This window comes from Spathaspora passalidarum (genome assembly GCF_000223485.1).
Source record: "Spathaspora passalidarum NRRL Y-27907 unplaced genomic scaffold SPAPAscaffold_3, whole genome shotgun sequence".
In the NCBI taxonomy this organism is placed as follows: Eukaryota; Fungi; Ascomycota; class Pichiomycetes; order Serinales; family Debaryomycetaceae; genus Spathaspora; species Spathaspora passalidarum.
The window spans coordinates 628,920-646,207 of record NW_006767427.1 but is presented as its reverse complement, the minus strand read 5'-3'; the positions used below and the strand labels follow the sequence as shown (position 1 = coordinate 646,207).

Genomic DNA, 17,288 nt, shown 5'->3' with positions numbered 1-17,288 from the left:
TGGTATAGGTGGTAACCTTGGTACAGGTGGCATCTTTGGTATATTTGGAATCTTTGGCAAGTTTGGCATCTTTGGCAAGTTTGGCATCTTTGGCATCTTTGGCATCTTTGGTAACTTTGGCATCTTTAGCCACTTTGGCATCTTTGGTAACTTTGGCATCTTTGGCATCTTTAGCCACTTTGGCCACTTTGAATTTTTAGGAGGTTCCTTAGGGGGTCCCTTAGGAGGTTCCTTAGGGGGCTCGGGTGCTTTAGGAGGTTCTGGTGGTTTAGGAGGTTCGGGTGGTTTAGGGGGTTCTGGTTCCATAGGAGGTTCGGGTGCCTTAGGAGGCTCTGGTGCTTTAGGAGGTTCGGGTGGTTTAGGGGGTTCTGGTTCCATAGGAGGTTCGGGTGCCTTAGGAGGTTCGGGTGGTTTAGGGGGCTCGGGTGCTTTAGGAGGTTCTGGTGGTTTAGGAGGTTCGGGTGGTTTAGGGGGTTCTGGTTCCATAGGAGGTTCGGGTGCCTTAGGAGGCTCTGGTGCTTTAGGAGGTTCGGGTGGTTTAGGGGGTTCTGGTTCCATAGGAGGTTCGGGTGCCTTAGGAGGTTCGGGTGGTTTAGGGGGTTCTGGTTTCATAGGAGGCTCTGGTGCTTTAGGAGGTTCGGGTGGTTTAGGGGGTTCTGGTTCCATAGGAGGTTCGGGTGCCTTAGGAGGCTCGGGTGCTTTGGGAGGCTCGGGTGCCTTAGGTGGTTCCTTAGGAGGCTCTGGTGCTTTGGGAGGCTCTGGTGCCTTAGGTGGCTCCTTAGGAGGCTCGGGTGCTTTGGGAGGTTCCTTAGGAGGCTCGGGTGCTTTAGGAGGATTGGGCTTTTCTGGTTCTTTAGGAGGCTCTGGTGCTTTAGGAGGTTTTGGTGGTTTTGGTGGTTTAGGAGGCTTGGTAGGCTTGGGCTTTTTTGTTTCCTCGGGCTTCTTTGATTCCTCGGGCTTCTTTGATTCCACGGGCTTCTTTGATTCCTCGGGCTTCTTTGATTCCTCGGGCTTCTTTGATTCCACGGGCTTCTTTGATTCCTCGGGCTTCTTTGATTCCTCGGGCTTCTTTGATTCCTCAGGCTTCTTTGACGTTTTTGATTCCTCAGGCTTCTTTGACGTTTTTGATTCCTCAGGCTTCTTTGACGTTTTTGATTCCTCAGGTTCCTCTGTCTTTTCTGGCTCCTCGGGTTTCTTTGACTTGTTTGATTCCTCAGGTTCTTCTGTCATTTGGGGTTTCTTTGTCATTTTTGATATCTCTAACTCATCTGTCTCTTCTGTCTCTTCAGACATATCAGACGTCATAGATGGTGGAGCAGTAGTAGAATTGGTAGCATTTTTTGTGTAATTAGAAAGAATGGAATAAGTGATTGTAGTAGCAGGTGGCATAGTTATTCCATCTTCGATTTCGATATCATATGGCATTTCAGTTATATCCAACGAGGTCGGAATCGTAAGACCACGGGAAAGGTTCAATAGAGCAAGAATTGTGAGATATGAGAATTTCATTTCAGAAGGCTCTCTTTATCAGGACAATCTTTAGGTACCCAGACAAGTCACCTTAATGAAAAGGGAATTTTCATTGCATTTATATATCCAGAAATTGAACTCTAAAGTTATTAAGAACTTAAGAATAGCATAGCAATGTGGAACAAGAGGCTATGAGAACAGCCGAGAGTCTACATTAGTATACGAATATAAGGGGTAGTTTTTAAGTTAATCTTGTACTTATACCACATTCCATTTCATTGAACTAAATATTTGAGACTTATTTTGCTCAAATTAATCTCGTAAATCTCCCGTTTGAATTTACTATTCCTGTATGTGGAACTTATAACTAGTTTTGCTAGTTGCCCCAAAAACCAATTGCAACATTGCAAAATGTTTACAATGTTTTATTCAGCAGGATAAACAATGTGAATTGTGTGGATAATCTATATTTGACGGTTTATTTTTTCCACCATCTCTATTCAAAGGTGTATATATCAATTATATTTGCTCAATTGTTCGTCCTGACAATGTGAGATGAAACTTACGTCTATTTTTTTTTTTTGCAATACTGAACAAAAAGCTCAACATGTAAAGCAACTTAACTGTTTCTTTAACTGGTATGTATACACTGAAAACTACATTTACCAATGGATCAAATTGTTCTAGATTATAATTATCTTCCATTTCTGTTCCAGAACCTTCGTAAACCTAACAGTTTGATTCAGATCAGTATTTGAAAAAAAAATTAAATAATAAAAAAAAAAGATACACCAAAACATATTTTTGGGGATTTCAAATTTTCTTTTGTTCAAGGGTTTTTAAATAAAACGTCACGCTTTTGTCACGTGAATTAGTCTCGGCCGCCTGAAAAATGAGAAAACAAACTACAAGAAATATCCGATATAGTGTAACGGCTAGCACGGTTCGCTTTCACCGAGCAGACCCGGGTTCGACTCCCGGTATCGGAATAGATTTTTTTGCAGCCGTTCAAAATGATATATTAAAGCTTCTACTTCTAATTAGTACACGACAGTCTCAACAGTTTATGAACCTAAGAGTTTAACATTCTTCCTCAGGCCTGAGAAAATATGATACATTATCCATTCCTAAGATCCCATCTGTACCTTCTCCTGAAGGAAATTATCTGGGTTCCTTTGTTTTTTTAGTGATGAGAATACACTTTGCTGAAAGTTATTTTGCAAAAATACTTGTAAGTAGCATATATATCATTGGAAGGAATTAAGATTAAGATATTCGATGGTAAAAAAAAATAGAATTCAAGAAGATTGAAAGTTAAAAAATTATTCCGATACCGGGAGTCGAACCCGGGTCTGCTCGGTGAAAGCGAACCGTGCTAGCCGTTACACTATATCGGATATTTCTTGAAGTTTGTTTTTCGATTTTGAAGGGTGGTTATTTTTAATCACGTGATAAAATTAAATTTTCACTTTTAATCTTCTGACTGAAATGTTTCTATTGTGATGTTCTAACTGAGATATAATGGATAATTAGGGTTTATTCTTTATCCTGATAATGATAATCATGAATCATTGTACTTTTTGTTAAGCTATTGCTTGTTTTTTCAATTTCTTTAAAATTTTGGAAATCTTTTGTCATTAATATACTCCCCCACCAGAAAAATCAATAATTCTACGAGTGAGAATAGGGTATTTTTTTCATATATACACTTACCATTACAACAGATAGGTTATCATGGAATAACTGTTATTTAGACTTTACAGATTGATGATATTGAAACCAGGGCCAATATTTAAAGTATTATTTTTCTTTTTTTTTCGAAGCAAAAAGTATTACACAGGGAGAATAAACAAAAGCAAAGCTACCATGGTTTAGCCGATTAAGAGCAAGTAGGCGATATCATCTGCAAAGATGATTGATCTTTTGGTTCTTTTGAATTGTTGAATCATTGAAATACTATCTTTTGCTGAAGTAAAGATTGATATATAGGGGGGGGGGGTTCTAGTTGTGAAATAGATAAGTCTATTCGAGCTTCTCAATAAGATGAGGTAAAAAGACAAAAGGGTGGAGATAAATCTGAACTTTTATAAGTAATTGGACAATTAGTTCACAGGTTAGCCCGGGACCATACGTATCCTAGTTACAAAAAAAGTGTTCCATGATCTTTCAATTGGGTGCAAAATTATTCTCAACCAAAAAAAATAGCTGATTCTGAATTGTTTAGTTTTTATTTTTTCCAATCGTTTCTGTCTATTTAATTCTTATAAATACTAATATATAAAAGCAAGCTACATATACATTTGTCATCAGAATACTAGAGTACTATTTGATGATCATTTTTAGAGAACTATATAAATGAAAGATGAGCTGGTTGTGTTTCACTTCCATCGAAAAGAGAACAACAGTTAAATGAAAAGACCTTCATTCAGCAGTCCACATAATATTTTTTTGTCTATCCTATGCTAAATTACTTTTAATAAGGCCTAATGTAAGAATGTATTGTTAATTCAATTTGAATGTAACATATTTTCAAATTGCAATAATAGTGTATCATTTGGAAAACCTAACTTAATCCAGAGAACTTGAAGAACAATACAAACCTGAATCCGTATTTATCTTATTTTAACAAGCCTGTTATTGGGTAAATCTACTTCAATAGACTCTTTTTGATTTTGCACCATCAAGGTGTTTACTTTTATAGTACATTAAGAAAATAATAAAAAAAAAGGTAGTGTGTCATACCTTGGGTTCCATGGATGATCCAGGACTACACATTCACATGCTTCACGATTGCAAAACTTTCTTACATTGCTTAAATAAAGTTGAAAGACGGAAAGTAGAACAGAAAAAATATTGAAGCTTTTTAAATACTCTCGGTCTAATGCTTCGAATTTAGAGTCTTCTATGGTGTACTTTAGCAGATTCAAATGTAGCCAAATAAAAAACTCTCTAAACTATTTGTTGAAATTCTTACTTTCCCTTCTCCAAGAACAACTAACATAATCTTTTGAGGCATGTCTACAAGGAAAAAGAATAGTACAATCGTTATGCACAAGTGAAAGCTGGCCAATTTAAGTATAAAACCTTGATTGTTCTTTAAGAGTAATTATTTCTCTAATTGTAGTGGAAAAAAAAATTTTTTTGTTACGCCAAACTAGAGGAAAAAGGGTACTGAACAAGTACTTTTTAAAGAGCAGGAAATACGACTGTTAAGGTATAGAGGTTCCGAAAAATATTTCACTTGTTGAAAATTGAAAAATTTTCAAAAGAAAATCGCCTGGTTAGCTCAATCGGTAGAGCGTTTGACTCTTAAGTTAGTTAGACATCAAAAGGTTGCGGGTTCGACCCCCGCATCGGGCTGATTTTGCGATTGCCTGGTTAGCTCAATCGGTAGAGCGTTTGACTCTTAAACTGGACATCAAAAGGTTGCGGGTTCGACCCCCGCATCGGGCTTTCTTTTTTTGTCAATTTACATTGATGCTAGTTTTGCTTTGGATTTCAAACAGATTTTCACTGGGAACAAGAATTGTGGGTGATAAAGAGCCCTTTATATCTTGTGCATTTTTTAAGAAAAAATTTTTTTTTATTTTTATCAGAACAATATTTTCCACGAGTTCTGTACAGATTGTACATACTATGACAATGGCTGCAAATTGTCCTTCTGTATTAATCTTTCAGCTCCCAGAAAGTAAAAACATTAGTCAAATAATTCAAGATTATTTTGAACCAGAGAAACTTATAAGCTATTATGTCGAGAATGATATTCAAATACGACCTGGCTCTAATAATATCTTTGAAAAAAATACACCGAAAATCCCAGTAAGAATGTAACAATTACAGGAGAATGATATCGAAAACAAACCAAAAGTAAAGATTTAAGTATATCTCAAGCAACACATTATTCTATAAAAATAATTTCTATAGCTATACATCTTAGGTTACAATTAAGTCTATTCCTGGATTGAAGGAGTTGGACCAGTTAAACCATGATTCCCTCTATAGTTTGGTACCTTGGGAGGATTCCAGGCTTTTAAAACCAGTTCAACATCGTCTAATTGATAAACTTCAATAGCCAATGGTCGACAACATTCTACCATATCTTGCTTCTCTTCATTTTCACCCCATCCCCATTGCGACAAATCACCTCCTGGACAAGCACTAATAGCCACCAACAAATCTTGCTCAGCAAAACATTCAAAGTAATCACCAGCAACAGCGGGACAAGTTTCCATAAAATATCTATCCTTTTCATCTAATCCTGTCATTTGAAAAACATTCAATACATCATGAACATCAAACTCGGTCAAACCATAGGGCAAGACGGCACGAGTGAGATTGGAATGACAGTGAAAATCCATGTCTTCACCACTAATCAACTTGTCAACGTAGGGGTCACAACGAGTTCCAAGTGTATCATGTACACGTCCACCCCATTCGTCATGTCTTCCTCCAAGGGTATCACCAGTAATAGTCACCAATGGACGCAAGTAAGGAAGATTTGACCAAAGTCTATCATAAGTAGACACATGTGCCGAGTGGAGTTGTCGTGTTCTAGCGGCCCAGAATCTCTCTCTAGGATTATGCATATTCCAAATGTTCAAATCACACACCTGAGGACCCTCAGGTGTAGTGATACGAAACACGGTTTTAGCTGGAATTTGAATCGCAATTGCTGAACGTGGTTGGCAAATGTGGGTAGAAACAAGAGTTTTGGGAGCATTGTGAATCAGTTGGTAGAGTTCTTTATCAGCATATAAAGGAGAACCTGGATGGGGATAGTATGCTGGCTTAGGCTTGGGGATGCCATACGTAGTCTTTTCTACTACTTGCGAGGATGTACTAGCTTCGGACATTTTGTGGTGAAGGTAATAAAACTAGTATGAGCTAAACAAGTTTGTAGAATGTAAATTTACAGTGTTGGAGATTTGCTGGTGAATTTCCACCCGAAACTGTTTCAGTTTTCGGGATTTGATCCGGGGACAATGCTGCCACCCTTTTTTCGGACTAGCCGCGCGGTACTGCGGGATAATGAATATGAGTTATTGTTTGAGATAACAAATATGTGGACTAACAGATAGGGGTGAGTATCTATTTCGGTAGACAAATCTATAGAGTTTATAAAGAGGAAACTTTTGTAAAATGCATTTAACCAATGTGGTCTTCAAATATTAGCTTTTCGCAATGAGCTTTCTATTTTTTTTTTTTGTTATTTGCAGCCCACTTTCGATTTCGATCGAAATATCACTACTTTCAAGTTAATAGTATTCCATTCTTTATTATATGTACGATATATTAATCTAACCAATTTTAAACTACCAATTGCTGTTCAAAATAACTACCGTCATAGGCAGGGGGTGGAAGATAATCAATACCAGGGGGCAGAATATCAGCATCAAACGGAGGTGGGTTGAAACTAGGATTGCGTAATAGATGAACGGCTCTGAATGGAATGCCAAGTGGAGCCTCAAAAGTGCTCATATATGGTGAGGATATATGAGATTGCAATGTGCTAGACTTTGTGGGGCTGTATAAATTAGCATCCAAATGCGTCGTGCGTTCGAAACCAATACTATCTTCGCTGGTTGTCAAATGGTGGAAGCCAAGAGTCTCCTGTGCTTCTGTATGCACTTGGTTATCTGAAGTTGTTTGTTCAAAAATACTACTCGAGGAGGAACCAGAACGCTCATGAATCCAATGAGGAATATTGTCCATCACAAGGGGAGGAACGAGGTCATTATACGCGGGAAGTAATGTATGTCGGGAAGTTGCGAGGGGAGATAACACATGCACAGGTGCCTCCATACAAGCTTCAAAATATTTCCGTTTCCCAGGATTAATAGGATCAAGTGTGGAAAGCCTAAGGCAAATCCTTAATGTATGCTTCACTTGGATGTTTTCATAAGAAGTGTCTGGATGAATCTTGGAATAAGAAGAGCTTTCAAACTGTTGAGGTACATACATCTGAAATTCCAACTCTCTAGGTAGATAGTTGTAGTCATTACTGGTGTCAGATAATAGAGAATGCCCATGTTTTGCCTTATATTTTAGTAGCATAGTCTTGGTTATTGGATCCAGACGCTTTGCATTCTTAGGCGGATAGCGATATTTCATAGTCTGAGTTAAATACACCCGAATCATATGCACCGCTGGTTTCCCAAAGAGAGGAACAAATCTAAACACCAAGGGCAAATATGAGTCCAACAGAAATGTTTTGGAACCAATAACGATTTCAAATCGAAGCTGGTCTTTCCAGTCGTCAGTAATAACAACGGATTCACTATCTCTAACGTTTTCAACTAACGGCGTTCTCACTATAGTTATCGGAATTTGTCCCGACAAATTTGGATTGAATACTCTATGACGACTTACAACTACTTCCAACCAATAGCTTGTACGACCAAACTCACTATCACATGTTTCGGGTATTGAGGCTGGCAATGGATGCTCAAAATTATAAATATAATCACCAGGATAAAATACTTCAGCAAGATTTGAATTATTGGGGTGCAAGGGTAATTCATGAGCTGTTTCATCTTTAGAATTCAATTCAACAAAACAATCAGCCCCGTTGTCAGAAATACAAGTGCTAGTTTCAGAACGATAAAATGGCCAACTATGTGTAATCAAATCGTTAGATTGCCAATGCAGGTGTCTCAAGGGTGGTATACCATCTGGCCAAAAAGTTTTCTGAATTCCTCTCAAAGTGAGAGTAATTGATTTGATCTTGCATTGTTTCAAAACTCGTAGGTATAGAGATCCACGGAGGAGAGTTGGAGGCTGGGAGGTGTATTCATGCGCATTAAATCCTTGGACAAACAAGTTTTTCTCAGTAGGAATGATATATACTTCAATTGAGGAACTTTTTGCCGTAGGTTGGTCGGGAAGTACAGGTAAGAGGGTTGTTGAAGTTATCAGCTGAGCAAAATTACGGCCACTTCTTTCTGGTGATATAGTTAATCTCGAGCGAGGGAATATAGGTGAGTGTTGTGCTAGCATTGTTACACTGTAATATCACCGAAAATGTCTAACCGTTATAAGCCTCCATGATCTAAAGCTGGGAGAGTGGAAAATATGACTATTTTTATATTTTAGTTACCTCGGAATATTGTTACTACGTGAGTATATTAAACTACTGCAGTCTGACAGCTAAACAAAAGAAATGAATTGTTTGTAAATGCACGTGTTTTTCTACACCCCTTTAATGAACTAGATATATGTTTAAAAAGGAGTAATGGATGACCAAAGTGCATGATTTAATTCGAAATATTTCCGATACGGTTCCATAAAATCCGATAATCGCCGAGATGAGGTTATAAAATTTCAATGAAAGAACAATTACCATTTTTGGCTGTCATGGATTTATGCATGATCTGACAGATGATCACTGTAATTTTTGCAACCGCTCTGCGCGTTTCTTTTTTTTTTTTTTTATTTTTTTTTTTAATCCGAACAAGCCAGTATGCAAGAACAAGCTAACGTTATTCAAACAATTATGACAAAATGTATGTACAAATTGTTGTAATACACGCTAGAAAATATTGCTGGAAGAGCTGAATTATCTATCCGCTATAATATCTTAATAAAAAATGCTTCTGACATCAGTTTTAAATCATTCAGCAAGCTGAAAAGTTGAACCTACGGCAAAGGAGACTTTATATTCTGTCCAACAAAAGCTAACAGAGAACATCCCTATATTGATAATTGTATAAAGTAGATAATATATCTAAATCTATAACACACACGATTCCACTATTGCAACAACTGTTTAACTTCTTCCTTTTCTTCTTCTTTGGAAAAATCGGGTCTTAATTTCTCATAACCTTGGATGGTTCTTCCATAAGTAATTCCACCCAATCTACTTACTGGTTTCAACTTGGAAATATCCAAGTTATTCAAATCCTTGTTTATAACATCTTCTCTCACATGGAAATTGATACCTTCAACAATACAAAGGACCCCAGTGGCTCTGTTTTCGTCAGCCTTTGACTTCCATTCGTGCGAATGAATCAACTTTGCTTCAATTGAAAATGCCGATTCAGCCACATGAGCAGGTTTAACCTTGGAAGATGGTAATGGAGTCAATCCTGATAATTTCCATTCATCGACATCAATTGGAGCATTGATAGAACAGAAGTTAGCAGCTTCTACAAACCATTCACTTATAATATTGATAGTTAATTCCTCGGTATCCAAAATATTTTGACATGTATCTTTTGGGTTACCTCTACCACCACTGAATCCTAATGTGAAGATAGGTGGGTCATGGTTGACGATTGTGAAATACGAGAAAGGTGCCAAGTTACGAACACCATCTTTGCTAATGGTAGAAACGAAACCAATTGGACGTGGGACAACAGCACTAATCAATGTTTTGTAATTGTCAACTGGGAGTCTTCCTTCTCCATAGGGGTCGATTTCGAGTTTCTTATGGGCCTTCCAGGAGTCATCATTGGCACCAGATCCAACCTTCCAGTCCTTATTAGGGATTTGAGTATATTTCCAGGCGGTTTCAGTTTCAAATCCAGGACGGGAGTTTTCAACTTTGTTAAAGTCAGGATGGGGGTTACGTTTGACTTGATCTTCAAGACCAAATCTTTTAGGTTCAGCAGGTGTTGTTGTAGTAGCAACTGGGGCGTTGGTCATTGTATAAGTAGATGTAGTTAGTCTCCTGTGAAGAAGCAATGACAGAATTCTTGGACGTATAAATAACATGTGGCGGGTAAAATCTTAGTCCCCGGAAATATGCAAAATAGAAAAAAAAAAACGAGGGGGACGAATTTCGGAAATGAGTTTATTTGGGGGGAGATGACAAATCAATTGTGGAAAGAATTCGGAATAATTCTTTTCCACCCCGCACCAAACACACAGCCTAGAACATAGGATTATTTTCCTTTAGCCAAAGTGTGGATAGTGCTTGTCGCGTCTATTTTAACATTATAGATACTGTAACACAGTAAATGCGCGCAGTTTGTTTGTTGCGCAAATATTATTAACCGATGTATCCTGTTCATTAGTTCTCCGTCCATGAGCCACCAAATTGAGTCATACCAGCACGAAAAACGAGCACTAGTCTAAAAAAAATTCAAACTGAGCAACTTCAAGCTCATCAACTCCCCAACTCCCAAATTCCCTATACACACAATGGTCAAGAAAGTACTCCTTATTAATGGTCCCAATCTCAATTTACTAGGCACAAGGGAACCTGAGAAATACGGAACGACTTCCCTTAAGGATATTGAAAATGCTGCCATCTCCCAAGCTGCATTGAAAAATGATGGTTCGGAAGTGTTGGTATATCAGAACAACACTGAAGGGTTTATAATCGACCGAATCCATCAAGCCAAGACTGAAGGGGTAGGATTCATAGTGATTAATGCTGGTGCATACACACATACCTCAGTGGGTATAAGGGATGCACTTTTAGGAACAGCAATCCCATTCATTGAAGTCCACATCACTAATGTCCATCAGAGAGAGCCATTTAGACATCAGAGTTATTTAAGTGATAAAGCCGTGGCTGTTATTTGCGGTTTAGGAGTTTACGGTTATACTGCCTCTATTGAATATGCATTGAACTACTGAGCAATACATTAACTTGAGCTTTAGTCTTTTGAGTCCTAAAAACAAGAATTGAAGATGAAATAGACTAAGAACAATAACTGTCCAATTGATTTGGTATTTATTTCAAATTAATATAGATAAATGCAAAAAGTTTATTTAAATGTAATTCCGGGTGGAAATGTAAGAAAATGTATTTCCGAGTTTTTCTAGATCTTTGTGAACGTTAATAAGCACCAAACAATGCAATCGATCTACCCATACCGGACCAAACAATGCATCCGATGGATCCCTTTAGCACCCCACACTTTTGTTATCAACTGGGGTGCAATCGGTTGCAGATACGACTCCTCTGAATTGACAAACGTATTGAAAAAGCAACAATATAAATACCCCGTATGATCGCGTTAGTTCTTTCTGTTCTTCCAGTACCTTCATTCAACCCGCTTCCACTAAACAACAAAAAAAATGACTCCAGCTGCAACAAGACTCGTCGATATGAGTGATGAAACAATCACTGATAACGCAATTGCTGTTAATACCAACACGGTAAACAATCCACGTCTTCAATTTGTGTTATCCAAACTTATACAACATCTTCATGATTTTGCCCGTGACACCAGATTGACCACAGAAGAGTGGATGACGGGTATTCAATTTCTAACCGAGTGTGGTGATATAACTACAGATATCCGCCTGGAGTTCATTCTTCTCTCTGATGTTCTTGGACTTTCGGTATTAGTCGATTCCATTTCCCACCCTAAGCCACCTTCGGCTACTGCCGGTACTCTTCTTGGTCCATTCCATACACATGATGCTGAGGTTAAACAGCAAGGTGAATCCATTTCTTCTTCTGGAAAAGGAGAACCTGTGGTGATTACTGGTTTCCTCACTGATACTGATGGGAATCCAATTCCAGATGCCACGATTGACCTTTGGCATTGCGATGCCCATGGAAAATACGATACGCAGTATTCGGATCGTACCCATCCAGACATGCGTGGAATCGTGCGTACCCGATCAGATGGTTCGTTTTTGATTCGAGCCACTAAACCAGTACCTTATCTGGTTCCTGATGATGGGCCTGTGGGGAAATTGTTACACAATGTCGGGAGACATGCCATGAGACCAGCTCATATCCATTTTATAATTAAGAAACCAGGGTATGAAACTTTGATCACCGCTCTTTATGGGAAAGGCGATCCATATCAATTTTCAGATGCTGTGTTTGGAGTCAAATCTCTGTTGTTGTTTGAATTGGAAAGGTTGGGTTCCAGAGCAAAGGAGTTTGATATGAATGAAGAGGATTGGATATTGAGATGGGACTTCAAGATTATTTCTGAGCAGGAAGGTCAACTGTTGAGGGTTGAAAGGAACAGAACGGCTATTAAAGGAGTTGAGGGAGTGACATTGAACGAAGATGGATTACCAGTTGCGGCTTTAGATTAATCTGTGACATTTAATTCAAGCGTGATAGTTCATGCGGTATAGTTCATGCGTTATAGTTCATGCGGTATAGTTCATGCGTTATAGTTCATGCGGTATAGTTCATGCGTTATAGTTCATGCGTGATAGTTCATGCGTTATATAGTTTTTAATTTGTGTGATTGATATTTTTTAAATGCGAGATATATAAATCAATAATTAAATTAAATTGAGGCGACATATACACTCTTATAGTTCTTGTATATCCGTCTAAATATAATAACCAATTAATTAATTGCAGTAACTCGTGTGAAATGACAGCACTGGGGTGCAGGATCAAAAAAAATAAGTGGGGACCATCCCGAAAACGGTATTTCCGGTATATTTTTTTTTGTTTACCTGTGCACCTTGCGTATTTCCGCACATCGACTTCTAATATAAAATATATTCCCGGGGGATCACAAAGGTTCATTGTATTTCCGCTGAGTTTCACCCACCCACTTTGTATATATATTAATGTGATTTCCCGCTTCTTCGCTCAATTCAATCCTGCTAACGGATATTCAAATACCTCAACGATGTTATCTCGATTCACTCTCAGCAGATCATTTGCTGTTCGTTACCTTTCAACAACTCCTTCCAAGGTTGTGTCTACTACCGATGAAGCTCTTGCAGGTATAAAATCCAATATCACCCTTCTTTCTGGAGGGTTTGGTCTTAGTGGTGTTCCTGACACCATTATCAATGCCCTTGTGAAAAAGCCAGAAATCAACAACATTACTGCCGTATCCAACAATGCTGGTCTTGATGGAAGAGGTCTTTCCCAATTATTGGTCACTGGCCAAATTACCAAGATGATTTCCAGTTATATTGGTGGGAACCGTACTTTTGAAAAGTTGTACCTTACAGGTAAGATTGATTTGGAATTGACCCCACAAGGTAACTTGGCTGAAAGAGTTAGAGCCGGTGGTGCCGGTATCCCTGCATTCTACAGTCCTGCTGGTGTTGGAACCTGGTTAGAAGAGGGTAAATTACCAGTTAGATACGATGAAACCGGAGAAAAGGTGTTAAAGACAAGTGAAGCTAGAGAAGTGAGAGAATTTGGCGGAAGAAAGTTCCTTTTGGAACCTGCTATTTTCGGTGATGTTGCATTAGTCAAGGCTTACAAGGCTGATAAGTTAGGAAACTGTTGGTTTAGAGGTGCCGCCCGTAACTTCAACTCAGCTATGGGAAGAAACGCTAAATTAACCATTGTGGAAGCTGAACATATTGTTGAACCTGGTGAAATTGCTCCTGAAGATGTTCATTTACCAGCTATTTACGTTGATAGAGTCATTCAATCAACTACACCAAAGGATATTGAAATTTTCAAATTCTCGGAAGAAAAATCAGAAGAACCAGTTGAACAATCAGAAGCTGACTTGAAGCGTGCCAAGATAGTAAAGAGGGCTGCTCAAGAATTCACCGATGGATCATTTGCCAATTTGGGAATTGGTATGCCAACTCTTGCACCAAACTATTTACCATCTGATATCCATGTTACCCTTCAATCAGAAAACGGTATTCTTGGATTAGGACCATACCCACAAAAGGGACAGGAAGATCCTGATATGATCAATGCTGGTAAGGAAACCGTTACTCTTGCCCCAGGTGCTTCTCTCTTTGGATCAGAAGAATCATTTGCCATGATTAGAGGTGGTAAGATCGATTTAACTATTCTTGGTGGATTACAAGTATCTGCCAAGGGAGATTTAGCCAACTGGGGATTGCCAGGAAGAGTTAAAGGTATGGGTGGTGCTATGGATTTGGTTTCCAACCCTAAGGCCACTAGAGTTGTTGTTGTCATGGAACATGTTGACAAGAAGGGAAGACCAAAGATCTTGGAAGAATGTAAGTTCCCATTAACTGGTAAGGAATGTGTTTCTAGAATCATCACTGATTTGGCTGTATTTGATATTGTTGACGGAAAACTAGTATTGATTGAAATCGACCCTGCATCTTCAGTTGAAGAAATCACAGAAAAGACCGGGGCTAAGTTTGAAGTATCGCCAAACTTAAAGAAGATTGAAATTTAGAAAAATCTATATAAACGTAATGCATAAAAGTAAATAATTAACTAAAAGTAAATTTGGCAGCTTCGGTTGCATCAGGCCACAGCTTTTCGGAAATGTGGTCTATGCACAATATGTTCGTTGAGATGATTAAATTTTTTTTTTTTTTTTTCATGCATTTCTTGTATAAAAATAATTTAAGGTTTAGCTTCCCCCACCTATCAAAAAAAAAAAACAACCCCAATTCTGACATCATTGATATAACAATTACAAACCCATGAATCCCAAACGACAACGAGTGAAACAAGCATGCGACCATTGTCGGTCAAAGAAAGCCAAATGTGATGGATTGATGCCTACCTGTTCTTCATGCAAATTCAACCATGAAACATGTACGTACGCTGAGTCATCCAAACGTCGTGGATTACCCCCCGGGTATACTCGTGACTTGGAAAAGAAGGTTGCGTTATTACTGGCTTTGATTGGCGAGTTATGTCATGAGGATCATACTGTAAAAGCAAAGATGCGAGAGTTAATCCATGATGAAGATCGAATGTTACGGATAATAGGTGAGCTGAAATGGGAGACTTCGTTGATTACATCCTTATCTGATCAGTTTATAAACAAGTATGGTGGAAAGGTGCCAGAGAGGAAACAATATATAAAGCCAGAACCCAACCTATCAAACCAATTACAACCACCATTAGCAGAGGATATACCTACAATTCAAATACCCGCGGCGCTGCAGCAACCAATACCGGCAGTGCCAGTGTCAGTTCCAGTTCCAGCAGTTCCCCCAGTGCAACACGCAATGCCACCAGTTGCTTCAGTACAACCCACAAGCACACCATTCTTCTACGATCCTATAAGCGACCCATCATTCTTTTTCAATTATGATATATTCCAATTCATTTCAGACGAGGTTGAACCACCTACTAGTGCTGCATGGGAACCTATAGCTTTACAGTACCACGGTCTCTCGCAATTAATATCTGGATTCACCAATAGAGCCATTCAAAAATACAATTTTGCTAGAAACCCGTTTCGAGTAGGATCCATATTCAACGTTTCTTCGTTTGTCAATGCTATAAAACCTCCACCGGAAATCTTTGCTTTCCCCATCAACCTGCAAGCCATAGTGGACGATTATTTCCGCATTTACCATCCTTGGATACCCATGCTTGATCGTGTGAGTATCGTACGTCAAGTACTGCAGTTAACCAAACCACGTCCTCCCATTCCCACTGATGGTGGACAATCGCCTCCTCCTGACCTTAATTTGATTGCACTTGTATGGGCCGTTCTTGCCATTGGCCAACTTGCAGCATCCCCTTTGGAGATCACCAACACCCAAACTTATGCCAAGCATGCGATAGTGGCACTTGAGAACTCAATAACATCTACCATAGAAACTATCCAGGCTCAAGTATTGCTAGGGATGTATTACTACCAGATTGGGTTGTGGGATTTCTCATGGGTTCTAATAAGTTCAGGGTCTCGAATGGCCATTGATGTGCGGTTGATGCGTCCTTCTGCCCCAGGTGGGCCTGAAAACGAAATCGAACAGCTGGCAAATGGTAAAAAATATATTACCACATTGAACAATATCAATCGTGAGAGAACATGGGCTTCGGTATTTATTATAAACACTGTGCTAGCAGCTAGAATGGGGAGATCACCAGTGGTGAGGGCTATGGATTGGCCTATCCCACTGATAAATACTGATGGGTGGGAAGAATGGGAGAGCTGGGAAGGAGACCGGACAAAGATAAAGCTAGACGCGGGAAGATTCTTAAGTACATTCAACGAGGCGATTAAAGTTGTTTCAATTGTAAATTTGGCCATAACCAGTAATATAGACACTTCTAAAGGCATGCTAGACGATGAAATCGGCGGTGTTAAGATTGAACAAGAGCAAGACTTTACAAACTCAAACACATTAACAATTGCAAAGTTTAAAAGTATGCTAAATGACTGGTATGACGACTTGCCTGATTATTGTCGAATAGAGCAGTACACACCAGATGCCATCCCTGCACCTATTGCCTTTCTACATCTTGGACGCGATCTAACTTGGTGTATCCTTGCCATAAGACTATCCTCGCTAAAGGATGTCGATGTCTCCATTAACAATAGGATCCTCAAATCGAGAGATTTCCAATATACACGAGCAATAACTTCCATTCGAGGAATAATAAACGAGCGCACGGTTGCCCATCTCCAATACTATCCCTTTATAGACTATTTCTTAATCATGTGTCTCAACTTCCCTCATATGATAGATCTTCCACCTCACGAACGAGATAAAGTCATCCGTGATTTCAGATCTTGTCTCACATCAGCGTCGGCTACATCCATACCCTGTAAAATATCACTTGATATTTACAAATTGATGAACACAGATATTGATAATTCTGCCAAGGAATCCCCTATGATTGCAAACTTATTAAATTCACCCGAGGAAAGTGTTCCTATTGGTGGAAGACTGAAAAGTTTGGTTAATGGGGTTAATAATACATCGACACCCCCACCTCCGCGGCTTATTCCACTGGCAAGCTTCCCGCCGAATACAGGGGCATCCCCAATGTTACCATTCCCTCCAGCCTCGCACATGTCACACTTGGAGGGGCTCAGGGCATTTCGTAACGATGAAGCTGGTATGTCTACTATGAGACAACTACCAAGGGTCAACAGTGGAGAATATAGTGTTAAGGACAGTCATCAAAGATAATATAGGCATATTTTATAATAATAGCATCTGTATCATGTCAACTACATATGACG

At 39.0% G+C, this 17,288-nt stretch overlaps 7 protein-coding genes across 7 annotated transcripts; 4 read left to right on the top strand and 3 right to left on the bottom strand. All coding sequences in view use genetic code 12, as the record gives it.

The window, feature by feature from the left end:
- Positions 1-5,125: 5,125 nt before the first annotated feature.
- SPAPADRAFT_60304 (urea carboxylase-associated family protein) lies at positions 5,126-6,389 on the bottom strand (the record flags this gene model as incomplete). Its single annotated transcript, XM_007374426.1, has 1 exon — positions 5,126-6,389. The coding sequence occupies one exon, from the start codon at positions 6,321-6,323 to the stop codon at positions 5,421-5,423; it is 903 nt and encodes a 300-aa protein (XP_007374488.1).
- A 388-nt stretch (positions 6,390-6,777) lies between these two features.
- Positions 6,778-8,466, bottom strand: SPAPADRAFT_49902 (arrestin C-terminal domain-containing protein; the record flags this gene model as incomplete). The annotated part of the gene is made up of 1 exon (XM_007374425.1): positions 6,778-8,466. The coding sequence occupies one exon, from the start codon at positions 8,464-8,466 to the stop codon at positions 6,778-6,780; it is 1,689 nt and encodes a 562-aa protein (XP_007374487.1).
- Positions 8,467-8,917: 451 nt separating this feature from the next.
- SPAPADRAFT_60303 (uncharacterized protein) lies at positions 8,918-10,214 on the bottom strand (the record flags this gene model as incomplete). The annotated part of the gene is made up of 1 exon (XM_007374424.1): positions 8,918-10,214. One exon carries the CDS (start codon positions 10,111-10,113, stop codon positions 9,220-9,222), a length of 894 nt encoding a protein of 297 aa, XP_007374486.1.
- A 109-nt stretch (positions 10,215-10,323) lies between these two features.
- Positions 10,324-11,185, top strand: DQD1 (Dqd1p; the record flags this gene model as incomplete). The annotated part of the gene is made up of 1 exon (XM_007374423.1): positions 10,324-11,185. One exon carries the CDS (start codon positions 10,612-10,614, stop codon positions 11,050-11,052), a length of 441 nt encoding a protein of 146 aa, XP_007374485.1.
- A 311-nt stretch (positions 11,186-11,496) lies between these two features.
- Positions 11,497-12,477, top strand: SPAPADRAFT_136524 (uncharacterized protein; the record flags this gene model as incomplete). Its single annotated transcript, XM_007374422.1, has 1 exon — positions 11,497-12,477. One exon carries the CDS (start codon positions 11,497-11,499, stop codon positions 12,475-12,477), a length of 981 nt encoding a protein of 326 aa, XP_007374484.1.
- Positions 12,478-13,031: 554 nt separating this feature from the next.
- On the top strand, positions 13,032-14,528 carry SPAPADRAFT_135604 (uncharacterized protein; the record flags this gene model as incomplete). The annotated part of the gene is made up of 1 exon (XM_007374421.1): positions 13,032-14,528. The coding sequence occupies one exon, from the start codon at positions 13,032-13,034 to the stop codon at positions 14,526-14,528; it is 1,497 nt and encodes a 498-aa protein (XP_007374483.1).
- A 253-nt stretch (positions 14,529-14,781) lies between these two features.
- On the top strand, positions 14,782-17,235 carry ZCF10 (Zcf10p; the record flags this gene model as incomplete). Its single annotated transcript, XM_007374420.1, has 1 exon — positions 14,782-17,235. One exon carries the CDS (start codon positions 14,782-14,784, stop codon positions 17,233-17,235), a length of 2,454 nt encoding a protein of 817 aa, XP_007374482.1.
- Between the last annotated feature and the right edge of the window lie 53 nt (positions 17,236-17,288).